General features: G+C 47.7%; 1 protein-coding gene across 1 annotated transcript in view; it reads left to right on the top strand.

Annotated features, from left to right (window-relative positions):
- The window catches only part of RBM20 (RNA binding motif protein 20), a 227,345-nt gene that overhangs the window by 204,396 nt on the left and 4,245 nt on the right, over positions 1-18,704 (top strand). The window contains exons 10-13 of the mRNA XM_011967546.1: positions 3,676-3,780; positions 4,876-5,536; positions 7,067-7,201; positions 14,579-14,700. Of these exons, the coding sequence (XP_011822936.1) occupies positions 3,676-3,780; positions 4,876-5,536; positions 7,067-7,201; positions 14,579-14,700 (1,023 nt within the window). The remainder of the gene's footprint in view (positions 1-3,675; positions 3,781-4,875; positions 5,537-7,066; positions 7,202-14,578; positions 14,701-18,704) is intronic.

Here is an 18,704-nt window from a genome sequence, read left to right as displayed (position 1 = left end):
TCTCCCTCCCCACCTCTGCAGACCATCTCAACACCCCAACCCATTCCTCTCCCTCCCCACTGCTGCAGACCATCTCAACACCAGAACCTGCTTCCCTCCCTCCCACCACTGCAGACTATCTCAACACCCCAACCCACTCTTCTCCCTCCCCACCACTGCAGACCATCTCAACACCCCAACCCCCTCCTCTACCTCCCTACTTTCCTGTTTTTGGTGGCATTTACCACCTTCAAACCTATCACTTAATGTCTTTATTTTACTTAGTGTCTATTGTCACCCCCGGCTCCCAGGTGTAACCTTCACAAGGCAGGGAGTTTTGTCTGTTGTGTTCACTGCTGTGTTCCCAGTCCCTAGAGGAGGGCTTAGCACAGAGCGGGTGTCCAGTGGGTATCTGTTGAAGGTATGAAGGATGGAACCCAGACTCTGGAGGCAAAGGCCTGGCTTCTGAGAACCAGGTCACACCCTGTTTTCTTCTGCCTCAGTTTTCTTGTTTGTAAAATGGGTGTGATCACAAGGCTGTTGTACTACCTTAAAGAGCTCACGCTCATTAAAAAATCCTGAGCTCTCTGGAGAAAGTGCCCATGGTTGAGAAGCCAGTGTGCGTGCTGCTCCGTGGTGATGGGTGGCCACATCCGTACCTGAGACCCAATCCTGGCCACAGGACCATAAAGAGGAGGAAATAAATCAAGTCACAGATAAGGAAAACATGGGGAAGAAACACTGCTACATCCTACTGGGAGGGGGGTTCGAGAGTGGCAAGCCCAGGTGCCTAGGGAAGGGAAGCCAGGCTAATGATAATTGGAGCCAGGCCAGCGTGATGGGACCATGGTTGACTGAGGAAGTGGTGCCATCTGTGGGGCTGGAGCCACTGCTCAGCTCCATTCTACAGCTGTCATGCAGGAATGCATGCCACGCTGTCAAATCTCCCTTTTCTTAGAGCAAGACAAATGCCTAGTATAAACCAAAACATAGCTGTGGGCTGGATGCCATCTAGAAGCCCCAGAGTGTAACCCCTGGTATAACCAATCCATAACAGGAGAAGATTTTAAAACCCTTATGCTCGCTTCAGAGCCTAGACAAGACCCAACCATGTGGAAAGACAGGTGAGAACTTGTTATTCACCCCACCCCCTTCTACCAATTTCATTCTTTTATTGACCAATATTTGTGGAGCACCTGGCACTGAGACCACAGTTAGTGACACTGAAATGACCCCTGGGCTCGCGGAGCTCATAGTCCAGTGAGAGAAATGCTAATCCAGTGATTTCTCAAATGAACAGAAGAGCTTGACTATTAAGTGCTAAGAAGGAGATGAAGGTACACAATGCTGAGTGCCTGTGATAAATCCGAGCCTTCTCAGAGTTAGGCTGTGACTATTGAGATTTGGAGGCATGGTGAGTATTGACTGGGTGAAAAGAAAGCGAAAAGACAGAGGGAGCAGCGTGCACAAGGGCCTCCAGCAGCTCCAGGGCTCCAGCGTTGCCGTAGCAGAGAGCTGGCATTAGAGTAACAGGAGGTGAGGCCAACTTATAAACAGGGCCTACACTACGCAGGGCCTTGTAGGCAGGTTGAAGATTTTTGCCTTTATCCTAAGTACCAGGGGATGCAAATGAAGTATTTAAGCAAGAAAATACAGTGAGGAGGCTGGACGCAGTGGCTCATGCCTGTAATCCCAGCACTTTGTGAGGCCGAGGCAGGCAGATCACTTGAGGTCAGGAATTCGAGACTAGCCTTGCCAACATGGTGAAACCCCGTCTCTGCTAAAAATAAAAATAAAATAAAATAAAATTAGCCAGGTGTGGTGGCGGGACCTGTAATCCCAGCTACTCGGGAGGCTGAGGCAGCAGAATTGCTTGAACCCAGGAGGCAGAGGTTGCGGTGAGCCGAGATTATGCCATTGCACTCCAGCTTGGGCAACAAGAGGAAAACTCCATCTCAAAAAAAAAAAAAAAAGACAATATGGTGAGGATGTGATCATTTTTGCATGTTGGAATGATCATTCTTGATTGCCTTGGCAAGAATAGATTTTGGGGGAGGGTACAGAGCAGAAGTGGGAGACCAGTTTGGAAGTGGTTCAGTAGCTCAGGGCCTGTGGTGGCAGAGCCCTGCTTGCAAGAGTTGGCGTTTCAGTCTCAGTCTATGAGCTGGTGTGGGCAGCTGGGGGCACCCGTTGCACCCATTGCACCCATCTGTTCCCCTTGAGCTGCTGCCTTCTCCTGGAAGTGATCCCAGAGCAAAGGGAAGCTCTGAAAGGTTGTTTCCTTTGCCTGCAGGGAGGAAGAGCAGGGGTCTGCTTGGTGGAGGGCTTTCAGCCCGGCTGGCAAGACTGTCCCTGCCTCTCCCAACTTGAACTGAAGGGGGTTCCTTTACTGTGTTGATCTGGGAGTGCGGCTGCAGGAGCTGCTTGGGAAGGGTAAGGATTATTCATTTTGACAAGAGAGGGCCATGCATAGTTGATTCGGGAGATAAAAATAAAGTCACCTGTTGGTAGAAGCTGTAATAGCTAAAAAGGTATTTGTAGCTGCTTTACACTCAGGCTAGTGCGGTAGACTTCAGCAAAGCTTTTGGTGGAATCTTCACAGCAAACACTGGAAACAGAAAGGACTTGCGGATTTGAACCATGCGTCCCTGTCTGGTAATAACTGGTGAAACCAGTCAGCCCTGAGCTTCTGCTCCAGCTGGCTCCTAGTCAGCTCATAGAGGTATGTCTGATTGTAAGAAATCAGAACTAGAGTGGTTTACTTCGAACCAACCTCAGCCAAGAATGTCCTAGAACTGCACCTTGCCCCTGAGAAAACTCAGGAGTAGTCATTGATTTGGTGGACAAAGTTTAAGTCATGGGAGAATATCCCCCAGAAACTTCTAACATGGGGGTTGGCAAAGTTTTCTACAAAGGACCAGATAGTAAATATTTTAGCCTATGTGGGCCAAGAGGCAAAACTGCAGATTTTATGTAGGCACTTCTATAATCACTTAAAATGTAATTATGTGAACATGTACAATTCATTCTTAGCTCACAAGCTATACAAAAACAGGCTGCAGGTCAGATTTGGCCTGCAGACTATACTTTGCTGATCCTCTGTCTTAAAGGTTGGTTAGAGGCCCTAATTCTCAAACCAAACGCCTGCTTTCAATTATTTAGTTTCACAGACATGGGCATTACTGTGAGGGCCCTGATTTGGGGGAAAGGAATACAAGGAAGGAAGAAAGGGAGTGCTAGTTTGGGCTGTCACTCTAGGACAGAGAGCAAAAGAAAGGTGCGAGGGCACTCTGACTGGGTGACAACGCCCTTTCTACCTATAAGTGTCCTGAATGATTTAACCCCAGGGTCTTGGCCGGCCCAGTAGTTTGGCTGCTTCTACTCTGCAAAAAATACCCAGTTTGCCAGGGATTTCTGCCCCCTAAAGACATCGGGCCAGGCTTCAAGACATTTCTCTGCCTCCATTTGTCTGTGTGACTGTGAGCAAATTACTTAACCTCTCTGAACCTCAGTTTTCTGATCTATAAAATGAAGATGCTAATAGCAGCCGCCTCCGAGGGATTCCGGGAGGATAAAGAAAAGGCTGTATGTGAAACCCCTCTGAGAGCTGGGACCTGCATTCAATATCATTCTTTTTTTCTTCTCCCTGTCACTGCTCACTGTTGATTTGGTTTGCTCTGTCCTTCCTTTGGTAAGGCTGGAAAAGAGGAACAGGAGGGCGTGGAAGAAAGCCCTCAATCAGTGGGCAGACAAGAGAAAGAAGCAGAGTTCTCTGATCCGGAAAACACAGGGACAAAGAAGGTAAAGTTTATTTCAGATTCTGCACTTCTGCCATGAGGGACTGAGTCACAGGAGTCCCCCTGTTGCCTGGTGATGTCCTGCTAGATGGAATATGGCTGAGACCCCACCATTAGTTACATGAATGAACCAGTCCTCCTAGCACTACTTTGGAGGAGTGGCTGTGCCTGGAATCTTCGGATAGTTTTTATTGAAGCGATCTTTACCCACATGTCTGAGCTCTGCTTACTCTCCAGCAACTTGGCTGTGTTCCCATGAGAAAACATGTGCCCAAAAAAAGACTCAGGCTTCAGAGCCAGGCTCCCAAAATAGACAAGTCCCTTGGCGGGGATGGGGCGAGAAGCTGCTTTAGGCACTCAAGCTGGGGCCCTGACTTCAGCAGGCCCAGACCCTAGGATTAACAAGACATCTACTGTGCTTGTACAGATTGTTTTACTTAATTAAAATGAAAAATCCAGTTACAGTTCTCCTGGGCTGGGGCTGCCACAACAAAAAGAAATGTCCTTGGAACGGGGCCATCTTCGTGCCTTTCCAGTCAGGAGAGGCAGGAGAGATGAGTATCGCTGGCAGGAAAGCTGATCTCCTAAATCTTTCTGTGGAGTCAGGAGTCCATGGGCTGCTGCAGATGCCAAGGGGAAAGTTCTAGAAGGGGCCAAGTAGGAGCTTTGACTGTGGAAGTGTATGTACCCCTGCTGGGAGAGGGTGCTTGGGGGAATTTTGTGAGGGGCTTTGCTGCAGTTACATTTAGTGGTGACCCAGATGCAAGAAAGATGTTCCAGTAAGTATTTAGAGTTTATAACTTCATTATTCATGCATTCAAAAACTGTATATTGAGCACCTGTTATCTACTAGGGCTTGAAATTCTTTGTGTCACTTTAAATATGGTGGATTAAGCATTAAGGGCTTATTCCAAACTTTGAGCATTACCCTAAGGATGAGTTGGTGCTGTTGGACTTGAGTGGTTCACAGTAATTGTACCGGGTAGAGGTAAGAATGCTCAGATTCTTCCTGATTGGAGGGGTCCTCATGGCCAAGTCTTGTGCCTTCCGGTTGAATGTTCTCAACCACCCTCTGACCTCCTTCTGCATTTTTGTACAGGAACAAGATTGGGAGAGTGGAAGTGAGGCAGAAGGGGAGAGCTGGTATCCCACTAACATGGAGGAGCTGGTGACAGTGGACGAGGTTGGGGAAGAAGAAGATTTTATCATGGAACCAGACATCCCAGAGCTGGAAGAAATTGTGCCCATTGACCAGAAAGACAAAATCTGCCCAGAAACATGTTCATGTGTGACAACCACCTTAGACCTAGACCTGGCCCAGGATTTCCCCAAGGAGGGAATCAAGGCCGTAGGGAATGGGGCTGCAGAAATCAGCCTCAAGTCACCCAGAGAACTGCCCTGTGCTTCCACAAGCTGTCCCAGTGACATGGACGTGGAAATGCCTGGCCTAAATCTGGATGCTGAGCGGAAGCCAGCTGAAAGTGAGACAGGCCTCTCCCTGGAGGATTCAGATTGCTACGAGAAGGAGGTAAAGGGAGTGGAGAGCTCAGATGTTCATCCAGCCCCTATAGTCCAGCAAATGTCTTCCCCTAAGCCAGCAGAGGAGAGGGCCCGGCAGCCAAGCCCATTTGTCGATGATTGCAAGACCAGGGAGACCCCCGAAGATGGGGCTTGCGAAGGTAGCCCCCTGGAGGAGAAAACCAGCACCCCCATCGAAACCGACCTCCAAAGCCAAGCTTGCCAAGGAGTGTTGACCCCAGGTAACTACCTCCCCTTTCCTCATGGGTGGTCGGGTTGATTGGACCCCTGCTTACCTCATAAAGTATGAGCATGTGCAGGCTGGAATGAACATAAGTAAGGTTTCAACTAGCATTAAAGTGGGTGCAGAAAGTGATTTAGTAACAGAGGCAAGCCTCTAAAAGCCTGGCTAAACTGTTAGCGATTTTAGGCAAGTGGTGTAAAGGAAGTCAGATCGGAGGCTGCATGTTTTCTGACAAGCAAACTCAGGGCAGACTTTTCTGCATTTACAGGAGCCCAGATGGACTTGGATAACTAAAATTAGATTGAGTTATCAGCAAAAGGAGATCAGGAGGAGCCTCATGCCTGCACAGCAGAGGGCCACCCAGGCTGTTATTTGTGTGATGGGGGCAGGAATAGGGGAGGCAAGAAAGGAGTGGAAGGGGAAGGAACAGGGGATCCCTAAAGGGTACAGCTGTTCCCCTTCTTACTACCTCAGACCCATTTTTTGCTAGGGTCTGACGGTGATACAAGACTTGTTTTAGGATCTTCTCTTACTCCATTGGAGGTGACGTTTTGTGCCTATGCCCGGCACTGTGACATCATGAAAGAGAGAGTTTAAAATAGGCTAAGCCCTGTCTTCTCTGCCAAGTGGAACCTCAGATCCATCAAGGGGTTTGGGGGAAGGGAGGGAGAGTAGCCTTTAAGATTCTCACTGTGAAAATAATTAGGGATTTGCTTTACAGAAAGCCTGCAGCACACCAGGCTTTGAAGTGAGAGTCGGGGACAGAAAATACAGAGGAAAGGCTTAAAAATGAACATTTCAACCCAGAGCCCTGTGGGTGGCATGAACTATTAGGTAACTGGGAGGCTTGGGATTTTTTCCATGTCAAGATGACCTGAGCTGTTTTTTACCTGCATGGATCTGAGTTTCCATGGAAACCCCGCCGTGAAATGCCTTCTTGTTGCTAGAGAAACCCTGAGGCCCAGGCTCTGTCTAGAGAAGGCAAGAATAAAGGAGCAGTGAAATCTTCACTTCACTCCAGTCAAACCCCTTTTATTTTGCAGTATAGGTCTCAACATGTGCCAGTGTTAGAGGCTCATTAGCTGACCCAGTGTTTGGGGTTCATATTTAATAACAGCTTGACAAGCTTGGGGAGAGAATGGTATTGCCTGTTTTGCTAGCCTCGGTGGACGTCAGCACAATTTTTGCCCGTCAGTAATTCCTCTGCCTGCAGAGATGGAATGATTCTGAGATGGCAGGCATGGGGGGTGGATCTTCTCAACTGAAGCCATCAGTAGCCCATCCCCCTGGGCCAAATGCAAAGATTTGCCAAGTTTTATTGTGTGTGGCATTCTTTTGGCAGTGGAAAAAGCTCCTAATGACAGTGCTTTGGTTCTAATTAGCAGCCGTTGCCCTAGCCTTATGTGATTAAGCAGTCCAACGGACAATTCCCAATCATACTATGCACGGATAGAATTTCAGGGACTCATTGAGGCGTGTTGTATTTCATTTCTTTTCTTTTCTTTTTGCCTTGGTTCATGTTTTGCAGAAAACTCCAGGTATGTGGAAATGAAATCTCTGGAGGTGAGGTCACCAGAGTACACTGAAGTGGAACTGAAACAGCCCCTTTCTTTGCCTTCTTGGGAACCAGAGGATGTGTTCAGTGAACTTAGCATTCCTCTAGGTAAGCAAAACACACAGTCCTTACTGAAATTCAGGTCTAGGAAATAACAGTTCCATAGCCACCTCTAAGAACTTGAGAGGGCTTTTTGTCATTTTGTTGTCATTGTTTTTTGTCCTTTTGAGACAAGATCTTGCTCTGTCACCCAGGTTGCAGTGCAGTGGCATGATCTCAGCTCACTGCAGCCTCAAATTCCTGTGCTCAAGTGATCCTCCCTCCGCAGCCTCCCAAGTAGCTGGGACCACAGGTGCACACCACCAGGCCCGGCTAATTTTTTTATTTTTATTTTTTGTAGAGATGGGGTCTCCATATGTGGCCCAGGCTGGTCTTCAACTCCTGGGCTTAAGTGATCCTCCTGCCTCAGCTTCCCAAAGTGCCGGGATTACAGGCGTGAGCCACTTCACCTGGCCAGCCTATCATTATTTTAAATGTATGATGCAATAACCTAGATTTGCAAGGGGCAGCTGTAAAGCTTCTTGCAATTTCAGTCTCCTATAGTAGACCAGATACTCCGTGAACACATGCCTTGAATAGCACTGCCCTGGGACCCAGAGCTAAGAAGCCTTGTCTTTCCTGTCAGGGAATGCTTTGTTCTTGATGACATGGAGGCTTTAAGCCTAGCCCTTATTCAGGCAGGAAAGCAAATGCCCAGCAGCCTCCATAAAGTCAATAGAAATGAACCTCTTCTGCTATTGTTCATTGCTCCAGCCCTTCCCAGAACAATGCTACATTTTTTTTCTTCTTAGAGGACAAACTCTTTTGAGGCAATGATGCTGAATAGACTGTGTTTGGGACAGACTCCCCCTAGTTCATAGAAAGGGTATTGAGCAGAGAGACCTGGGTTTCTGTCCTTCCTACTTAAGGGTGACTGTGTGTCCTTAGATAAGTCATACCCCTTCTTGAGTCTTAGTTTTCTCACTGTAATTGGAACAGTGATTTTTTCAATGGTGGAAGTGTTGGGAATGAAGTGGGGAGGGAGTTTACTGATGGAATCACCTAGGAGTGAATCCCTTTTGAAAGAGGAGAGTTAAGCAGAGTCTCGGGGAGGGAGTGAAGGCACTTTAATATAATTCCCTGGGAGATTCTGACATAACTATTAACCCAGCAGCTCCAGCCTGTATCATCTTTGAGTCCTCGCATTAGCTCTGAAAGGTCGGAAAGTAATTAGATAAAGCAGTAGTAGCAGCTGCTCAGAAGGAGAGCTCGGGAAAGTGTCATCTGGGAAAGTGTCACACAGAAGCATGAGAAGCACGGGTCATCTGATGCCTGATGACCACATGTCTGATCATGCAGGCAGGGGCTGGTCAGTGTGGAGGCTCATCCTTTCCATCCACCTTGCTCTTTTTTTCCCTTCTCCTTTAAAAAAATGTCTTACTATGTCTTCCCTCCAGATGTACCATTTTTTTAGTCAGATCTGGAGAGCAAACTTCCTTTTTTTTTTTTTTTTTTTTTTAAGGGATAAATTTGCTGCACAGCATCTCCCAAGACAAAAACATAAGAAAGAAGGAAAAAGAAATACTAACCTTAGAATAAACTGAGATGACCCTCAGTATTTTAGCTCTAGAAAACAGTTGCAAAGGCCACCCTACAGGAGAAGAGAGGCTCCTTCATGCATTCAGCCAGTCAGCAGACACTTACTGGATAACATGGTACTGTGCTAGACACTCTGGGGTAACCAAGAAATATAACGCAAGTCTCTTGTCATCCAAGAACTTGGAACCTAATTGACACTAGCAAAAATTAAGAATAAATTCTGCTACCTTGTCATTTGTGTCTTTTTATTACTGTTTTTCATTACAGAAAGTGTGAAAGACTATTGTAACAAATTCAAAAAATAAGAACCATATCAAGTCAATATTAAAGGTCTGATCTCTTCCCTGCAGTCTCTCCCCAGTCTCCAGAGGTAGCCTACCACTGTCATGCCCACGGTTTTTCTCTCACAAAAATAGGATCACACTACACACATAATGTTCTACAAGTTCACTTAGTAGCGGGTCTTAGAGATTTCTTCATGTCGGTACATAGAGAACACATTCTTTTTAACCACTGCAAATATTCCATCGTAAAAGCTATGCTGTAAATGACTGATCTTTCCTCTGCTGGTGAACACGTAGGCTGTCTGCTCTTTTTCCCGTTTTAATAGCTAAGATTTTATTGTTAACATTCCCATGCAGGCACCATTCCTAGTGATCTGCATGTATTATCACATTTAACCCTCTCAAAACACCTATGAGGTAGGTACTGCTTTTATCCTTACTTAACAGATACAAAATCTGAGATGGAGAGTCACACAGCTAAGGACAGGCAAAAACCAGAGTCACGTTCAAACCCCAGTCATCTGACTCTAGAGCCATGTTCTTAGCCTTTGTTCTCTGCTGCCTTTCAGATGTGCTTATTCAGTGGTATGTGTGTGCCAGTATTCCTGCGGGATAGCATCCTAGCCAGGGGGTTGTTGGGTCATATGTATTTGCATTTTAAATTTTCATAATTGCTACTAAATTGCACTCCAAAAAGATGGTATCAGTTTTCACTGTGACCTTGAGTGAGAGTTCCCAATATCCACCTCCCATTGGATTTTATCAGTTTTTAATCTTTCCCAACCAGTTAGGAGGAAACTAGTATCTCGCCTTTTTAAAACTGGCTGTATTGAGGTATAATTGATATATAGTAAGTGCACATAAAGTGCATAGTTTGATCAGTTTTCACCTATAAATATACCCGTGAGACCATCACCACAGTCAAGACTGGGAACAATGTTCATCATATCCCAAATTTCCTGTCTCCTATGTAACCCCTCCCTCCCCACAGTGCAACCCCCAGGTAAAGGATCTCCTTTCTGTCACTAAATATTAGTTTGCACTTTCTAGAGTTTTACATAAAGGAATCATATTGTATGTGCTAGTTTGGCTTCTTTTGCTCAACATCATTGAGATTCATCTGTACTGTTGGGTGGATCAGTAGTCTCTTTCTTTCTTTCTTTTTTTTTTTTTTGAGACAAAGTTTTGTTCTTGTTGCCCAGGCTGGAGTACAGTGGTGTGATCTCGGCTCACTGCAACCTCCACCTCCCAGGTTCAAGCAATTCTCCTGCCTCAGCCTCCAGAGTAGCTGGGATTACAGGCACCTGCCACCACACCTGGCTAATTTTTTTGTCTTTTTTAGTAGAGATGGTGTTTCACCATATTGGCCAGGCTGGTCTTCAACTCCTGACCTCAGGTGATCCATCTGCCTCAGCCTCCCAAAGTGCTAGGATTACAGGTGTGAGCCACTGTACCCGGCCAGTCTGTTTCTTTTTATTGTTGAGGAGTATTGCATTGCAGATATGGATACATCATATTATTTATTCATCTGTCGACAAATATTTGGGTTGTTTTCAGATTGGGGCTTTTACAGATTGTACTTGTTACTAGTCTTCAGTTAGCTTTGAGACTCATTATCTCATTGGTCCCCCAAGGAAGAGTATGGGATGAGGTTCTGCATTTGACAGGTGAGGAACCTGAAGTTCAGAGACTTACCCAAGATGACATTAGCAAATGCAGGTTAGAACTCAGGATTTCTCAGCCTGGGCAACATAGGGAGACCCCGTCTCTACAAAAAATAAAATAAAATAAAAACTAGCCAGGAGTGGTGGTGCACATCTGCAGTCCCAGCTACTCGGGAGACTGAGGTAGGAGGATTGCTTGAGCCTGGGAGGAGATCCAGGGTGCAGTGAGCCATTATTGTGCCACTGCACTCCAGCCTGGGCAGCAGAGTTAGACCCTGTCTCAAGAAAAGGAAAAGAAAAAAAAAAAAGAACTCAGGATTTCTGATCTCAGATCACTCTGTTCTCTGGGTTATTCCAGTTCAGGCAGCAGCACAGTGTAGGAAAGGCAGTTTTTGCGCAGAAACTACGAACACAGTGTGTGGAATCTGATTCCCTGAGTTTAAATCCCCTGTCTACTACTTACTGGCTGGATGACAAAGAGCAACTTATTTAACCTCTCTGCTTGGATTTCTTCATCTGTGAATCAGCCATAGTAATAGGAGCCTACTATGCAGAGTTATTTTGAGGATTAAGTGAACAAATACTGGTAAGGTCTGAGTGGTTTCTAGTGGGAGGTACTTAATAAGGGTTGTCTATTATTATTATTCACTCATGAAATATTTAAGACCTATTATGGCTCCTCTCACTGGGGCTGCATAACCGTTTACCCTCCAGGGCTGGTCACTACTGGCATGGAGACTTCTAGGGAGGTGAGAGACAATTTTTTGGCTTTGTCCCTGTGGAAAGCATAGAGTTGAAATAAGGGATGTCAAAGACTGGGCTTCCAGTTGGGAGGAAAGGGAGGCCAGTCCTGTTGCTCAGGGACTGGGGGTGGGCATGGCTGGGGAAGTACACTGCACTTGAAATCCACGCCAGCTCTGCATGACCCTGGCCAGTGTGAGTCTGCCAAGGCCTGCTCTCAGTAGAAACAAACAGCTTTGCCTGCAAAGTGCAAGTTCCCTCCTCTATCCATCCCAGCTTTACTAGGATGACAGAGTTATAATTACCCGTGCCATGAGCTATTATTAGAAGCCAAATGGAGCTTTCATGATCCTAGTAGAGGCTGAAAAATGGAGGATTGAGTGGCTCCGGAACACATCAGGGCCAGGGCAGTGTGTCCTGATGCTGCCTCTTCACGTCCCCCTCACATTCCAGAAGTGTCCTGAGTTGTGCAGTGGGATTTGTGGTGTCTGCAGCAACCCCGTTATTCTGGTCCAAGTTAGCAGCTGTTGGGATTTCTCCCAACCCAGGCTTCTCTTCTCTGCCTGGTGGCTGCCTGGTACTGCCCAAACCTGCGGAGCCGGGCCAGGGAAGAAAGTTGCCACCAAACTGTGGAGCCGGGTTCCCCAGGTGGCCTTGGGGAGAGGTTGGGGTTCAGATGAGAAGGCCAACATTTAGGCACTTATTAACAGCTTCTGTGATGAAATATTTAACACGTGTCTCCAAACCAGTATTATTTGAGCACCAGGCAAAATGATAGGTGCTTCCCCTAAACATCACTTGTAGCATTATTATTCCTATTTCGCAGATGAGGAAACTAATCTCAGAGAGGGTAAACAGTGTGCCTGAGGTCACACAGCATAAGTAAGAGTTGGGTTTGACTCTACATTCTATTTTCTCTTCATGACACTGTGGCTTCCAAGGGTTTTGTTTTTGTTTTTGTTTTTGTTTTTGTTTTTTTGACAGTAGAAGTCTTTGTTCAGGTGTAATCTCTCCCAGAACTTACAGAGAATAACTCCAGCTATACTGCCAGGGGCTTTGGCTCCAGCTCAATCCCTGCTTCAGGGTCTGTGGTAGCTCCTAAGGCAGCTGTACCCCTTCTGGGGGTCCCTCTGACAGGGACTCAGGGGACTCAACAGAGGGCTTAATAAAAATCCCAGGGCTTCTTTCTTGGTACCACCCGGCTGGCTCAGAGGCTGAGACGGGACTGAGAGTGTGGCTCTGATCAAAGCCCTCCTTTTATCCCCGCTGCCCCTCTCCTGTGTTGTGGGGGTCTCGGCTCCCTGCAGAGCAGCAGCAAAGGGAAAACTATTTTGTAACAACAGAGGAAGGAGGCAGACCTTGCTGAATGCGCCTCTGCCAGCACCAACAGCCAGGAGCCAGGACCTGTTTGCGAGGTGAAGGGGAGAACTGGCCCCCACAGCCCAAGCTGGGGCCACTTTTCCATCCTTTGCACAGAGGAAGGGAAGGACACTCAACCTCCTTCCAGGCACCTGGGCCTGAGTGAGGCCCCCTCGCTTCTGGGGGCCACTGCTGAGGGCATGGCGTGTAGCCTGCGACGTGGCAGTTAGAGAAAGCCAGGCTGAGGAGGACACCTCAGGCCCCGGACTGCAGCCTCACTGTCAGTCCGGGCAGGCCTCCTGGGCTCCCTCCTTCCCTCCCATCTCCCTCCCTCAGAGCTGCCCTTCACACTGATAAGTGGCTATTTTGAAATGGAAAAAAAGTTCTAGTGACAAGTGTAGGCTGCTTGCCTCTGACAGGGTCTCCTAAGCACTTAGCTCAGTGTCCTGGGAGGTGGGAGGAGGAAAGTGAAGCCACCCAAGCAGCTGGGCTTGCAGTCGGCCACGCTGTGCCTTGGAGCGGTTGTCATAAGTGGAGACCTTTCCTGTCCCCACCCCTGCAAGAAATTGCTGTTCCCCTGCCTCTGCCGTTCCCAGGCCCTTTCCCCCCTTCTACCCAGGATGGCCGGACCTGAAACCATTGCCCAGCCGCAGAAAAGAGAGGCTTGCCCCCAAACCTGCAGGTGGGATTGGGTGTTCCAAGCATCACCCCCTCTTTCTTAGTTCCCTGATGGGTCCTGCTTCTCCCGGCCCTCACACCCTGCCCTTTGGCTGGCACTACACAGTCAGGGGCCTGGTAAACAGTACATGTGTTCCTACCTCCATTCTCAGGTGAGGAAACTGAGTCCCAGGAGCAGTTCGGCTAACTCTCCCCAGGTCACATGGGTTCTTAGCATCTGACCTCAACCCTCTTAGAGCTGGGCTCTTTCCACTCCGCTGATTGACTGTGTCCTCAAGAGGAGAACTGATCTGCAGAACACCTTCGTGGAGGCTGGAGCAGCCACCATCCCTTCAAGGATGAATCCCCTGGCTGTGACATTGTCACCCCTCTGTGGTGGTGGTGCCATTTTTTTCCTTTGCTTGGAATCAAAAGGCCTCCCAGAATTCTGGGACCTATATTTAATAAATCACAAATGAAATGCTAATTGATGGTTCAGATGTAAAGACTGGAGGAAGTGGGAAAGTATTAATGATATACAATTGCATGAAAAAAAGAGGACAGAGAATTGTAATTAGGGTATGACTAAAACGGTCCCACAAAAAGAGGCCTACATATAGGTTAATCATGTGGAGGAAAATATTTGGATTGGAGTGACTGTGGGTGATTTTTTCCTTCTGTTTATTTACTTTTTTTCTGTAAAGAACATAATTCTAAAATAAATGAGAGAATTCTTCGAGAGTCCTGGTCACAGCAGCTGCAGAGAGAGGTACAGTGTGGAGAATGAAATCCAACAAGTGAAATATCAGAAATATCAGAAATCACCTTCATTGTTCTTGGAAGGAGGCTGATAGTAGGAGGACAGGCCAGTGGCAGGCCGTGGAATGGCTAAGTGCTTACGACACTGCCAAGTCCATCCCTTCTATTCACAACCACCTGTGAATGGAGTGGGTGTGAGTCTCTTTGTGACTGTTCTGCAAAGGAGGAAACTGAGGCTTGGAGAAGCTCGTTAACAGCCAAGGTCAACAGCAAGTGATGGGTGGAGCTCGTGGCTCCCATTTCTACCTGATGGCTGCCAGGACACAGGGGCCTGCCTTCCACGCCATCCTAACCCTGTCTGTCTATCCCCCATCCTTCCCCAGGGGTGGAGTTCGTGGTTCCCAGGACTGGCTTTTATTGCAAGCTGTGTGGGCTGTTCTACACGAGTGAGGAGACAGCGAAGATGAGCCACTGCCGCAGTGCTGTCCACTACAGGAACTTACAGGTAACCATCCACCCTCCTTGCCCAGCGTGCCAGGGGCTCCTCAGTCTCCATAACCGGGCCAGGTGTCTGGGGTCCTCGGCCTTGCTTGCCTCTGAGTCTAGCTCCCACCTGCAAGGCCTACTCCAGGCCACAGGTTACTTACCATTCCCCAAGCACACCAAGCTGTTTCCTGCTTCTGTGTCTGTCTCCTTCCACTACTCGGAGAACTCCTGATCTTCCCATAGACTTGATTCCATCAGGCTGCTCTCCACATGGTGGCTACCTCCCATGTTGCTCCTAGCACATGTCTCTACTTTAGTACTTAAAACATCCTGTTTGGATTGGCTTTGGCAATATCCGCCTCTCCCTCTATACTGTGAGTAACTCAAGTTAGGCCAGTGTTCCTCCGGCCTGTGACTGGGGCTGACCCCTTCCCACAAGACTCGAATGTTCCAGTTTTTCTCTGTTTCTGTTCCCCTATACAGGCATCCCTGCTTCCTAGAATAAAAAACCACTGCTTTGTTCTTTTTAGCTGCTCATCCATACAGCAAATACTTACCACAGGCATGCTAGGTACCAGACACTATTCTAGGGACTGGGGATACTGTAACAACAACAGTAAAGTGGACAAAATCCCTGTTCTCATGGAGTTTTCATCCTAATGTAGGTGACAAGCAATAAATAAAATAAATGGTATAGTATGTTAAAAGACGACATATAAAAAATACTGTATACACCGTATTTCACCCAGTCTAAGGTGCCATCATTTGTAAGGCACCATTATTTTTTCGTACCAACTAGAAAAAAAAATGTTGTAAATCAAGTGATGAGACTCCACCAACTGTAAAATGCATTTTTATTTCAGAAATATTAATGTGTATTAATATTAATATTAAGGTGTATCTCAAGACACCTGCTGTTTTTACTACAAGGAATCACACTAGTTGTTTGAACCACAAGGCTTTGACTCAAGGAGTCCTCACAGTGGCTGTGCCCAAGTCCCAGGCTAGGCATTACTATTATCATTAAATTGTTTAAAAGTGACTGATCTAGCCATTCTTAACCAGGGACATGATCCAGACTCATCTGAACAGTATTTCTAAAATACAGGTACTAAGTTAGATATTTAGTAAAATTTGGGGGTGGAAGGCAGGTTGCAGGGAGATGTAATTTAAGAAAGTTCTCCAAAAGATTCAAATGTGCATGCCTAGTTAAAACAACAACAGCAACAACAACAACAACAAAACAACAACAAAAACTCACATATGGGCCAACTTTCTTGTTTAATGATTGAGAAAATTGAGGCCCAGAGAAGCTATGTAATTTGTCCAAGGCCACGCAGATAGTGAGTTACTGGGCCTAGGATCAAATCGCCTGATTCAGAATCACTTTCGTCTTTTCACTCTACTATACTTGTCTTGGAAACTGAGACCCAGAATGTCATGGCCTGGGTCACCATCTGCAGAGGACTCTCATAGGCTATGCCCAAACTCAGGTCATTTAAGCCTTTTGATTTCCCTCTGGAGAGCAGCTGCTCTGTGACTGAAGCAGCCACAGGGCCTGTGGCCCAGGGCTAGGCCTCTCCAGGGGCAAGGCAAGAAAGGCCTGACTTGGCCAGATCAGGAGGGTCAGACTGGGTCCCACAAAGCCAGCTGAGGGAAGTCATCTAGCTTGAAGACATAATCATCCCTTTTCCCGACAAGATGAAACCTACACAATGGCAAGGATGGAAGGGGTCTTGGAAATCATCTGGTCCTGATTTTCCCAAACCTTTGTCTTTGTACCAGCTGGCATCTTTTTGAAATACAGCTTTCTGGGCCAGGCACAGTGGCTCACGCCTGTAATCCCAGCACTGTGGGAGGCCGAGGTGGGTGAATCACGAGGTCAGGAGTTTGAGACCAGCCTGACCAACATTGTGAAACCCCGTCTCTACTAAAAATACAAAAATTAGCTGGGCGTGGTGGTGCGTGCCTGTAATCCAAGCTACTCAGGAGGCTGAGGCAGAAGAATCACTTGAACCTGGGAGGTGGAGCTTGCAGTAAGCTGAGATCGCACCACTGCACTCCAACCTGGGCAACAGAGTGAGACTCTGTCTCAAAAAAAAAAAAAAAAAAAAGAAATGCAGCTTCCTGGATCTCACCCTACACTTGTTTTCTCTAGGGCTGGGCCTGAGAGTCTGTATTGTAGACCATCCTTATGTCAGGCTCTGCTATGTTGGCGTGAGAACCTTTTCTCTCATCCAGCATTTGCAGTGGGATTGTGCAGCCCTTCAGGGGGCCACACAGTTCAAGGTCACCTTGGAAGTTAGGAAGAGTTCAGACTTGCCAGGGCCTCTAATTCTAATTCATGTATGTTTCCCAGGGCAGTGGACTGCACTGTGTTCTGAGCCTCTGGGCCACGCCCCCAGGCAGATTCCCCTCCCCGCAGCAGGCCAGAGCCATTCTTGTGGCCTTGGGGTGCATTGGGGTAGACACTGGCTAAGCCCCTCGTGCCAGCCAGCAGCAGTGCAGCTTTACCTGGTGTACCGGCTGGGGAGCTGGGAGTTTCCACCACAGGTTTCCCAGGTAGGATTTCTGTCAGTGGCTTTGACAGAATGCCTCCGTCCACACAGTCTCCCCCACCCCAAGCAGCAGGTGATGACTGACACTTGAATCAGGCAACTTTTAAACTTAACACAACTGAGAGGCCTTGAGTTGAGGACCAGAGATTGCTCCTAAAGGCAGGAAGCAGGTTGAAGGAGCCTCTGTTCTCTCTGAGCAGCCTGTGCTGTGCCCCACGGCTGGTCACGGCTCTGCAAGAACCCACCCAGAGTGATTCAGAACAACAGGTGGAGCCAGCGCTCGATAGGAAAACTAGATACCTGCTTGGCTGCAGGCCCTGGAGCAGAACGTGTCCATGTACTGGACGCTCATTCACTTGCCTTCCTCAGCACATGGTTACCCTCCCTGAGCCAAGGCAGAGGAGAACCCAGGCCCTCCATCAGCAGCTTTGCCTGCTGCCACCCACCATTTGCTCTTCTCCCAGTCAGGCTGCACCCATTTCTGGAAGCCAACTGCAGTCTCTTCTATGGAGAGAGCAGGCAGACCTGGTCATCTCACACACACCCTGTCATCTGACCCTCAAACCATCCCAGAAGGGAGGGTGAGGACAACTGTTCCTCCCATTTAGCAGATTAGTAGTCTGAGGCTGGGAGAAGAGGAGTGGCTTTCTCCAACTCATATGGCTGGTGCTGTGCTAATAAGAAAAGCCCACATGACTGAGTGTTTATTCTGTGTCAGATGCTGCGCTGAACGCCTTGTGTTGCCTCTCTTCAACTTCACAGCAACCTTATGCGGTAGTTACTGTTATTCCCCTCCCTTCACAGATGTCAGAGATATTTGATAACTTGCCTGCTGAGGGCTAGGATTTGAACCCAGGTCATCTGACTTCAAAGTGCACACACTTAACCACCGTACTGGTCTGCACCCTTCGGTCTCCTAATCCAGTGCTCTTTGCCTTTTCCTTGCTGCCCTGTCAGAGAACCCCAGCTAGGGCCTCAAACCTGTCCTAGTCTGCCTCACTGTGTTGACTCCAGATAGCCCAAGAAAGGCCCGACCTGGCTGACAGTGTTGGGCCGAGGCCAGTCATAGCAGTGTGTTCTGGGGTCATGCAGAGGCAGCCCTCAGCGATGGAACAGACAGGCCCATTTTCAAATCCGCCAAAAGACCTCCAAGGCTCCCCACCCACTAGCCTGCCCTGACAGGAAACAGGTTGTTAAGAGTCTCAAATGTCAGGCCGTGGTGCTGTTTTGCACAGCTGCCATAGGCCAGCGCTCATTTACCCTGCCTTCCAGCTTCCCTCCCTCTGCCTTTTAGGCATAGATATGTTGCCTAGAGCTTGGGTTGTTTCTGGAAAACAGAGTTGTTTTGGGAGTTAAATGAGCTTATTTAAGTCAAGCAGTTAGAACAGCACTTCACACTAGATAAGGGCTTTGGAAGTGTTTGCTATTATAGCTCTACTTTCTACTCTCTTTCTCTTTCTTTCTT

The sequence above is a fragment of the Mandrillus leucophaeus genome, unplaced genomic scaffold (assembly GCF_000951045.1).
Source record: "Mandrillus leucophaeus isolate KB7577 unplaced genomic scaffold, Mleu.le_1.0 Scaffold80, whole genome shotgun sequence".
Taxonomy (NCBI): Eukaryota; Metazoa; Chordata; class Mammalia; order Primates; family Cercopithecidae; genus Mandrillus; species Mandrillus leucophaeus.
This window is presented reverse-complemented; position numbering and strand designations above follow the sequence as displayed.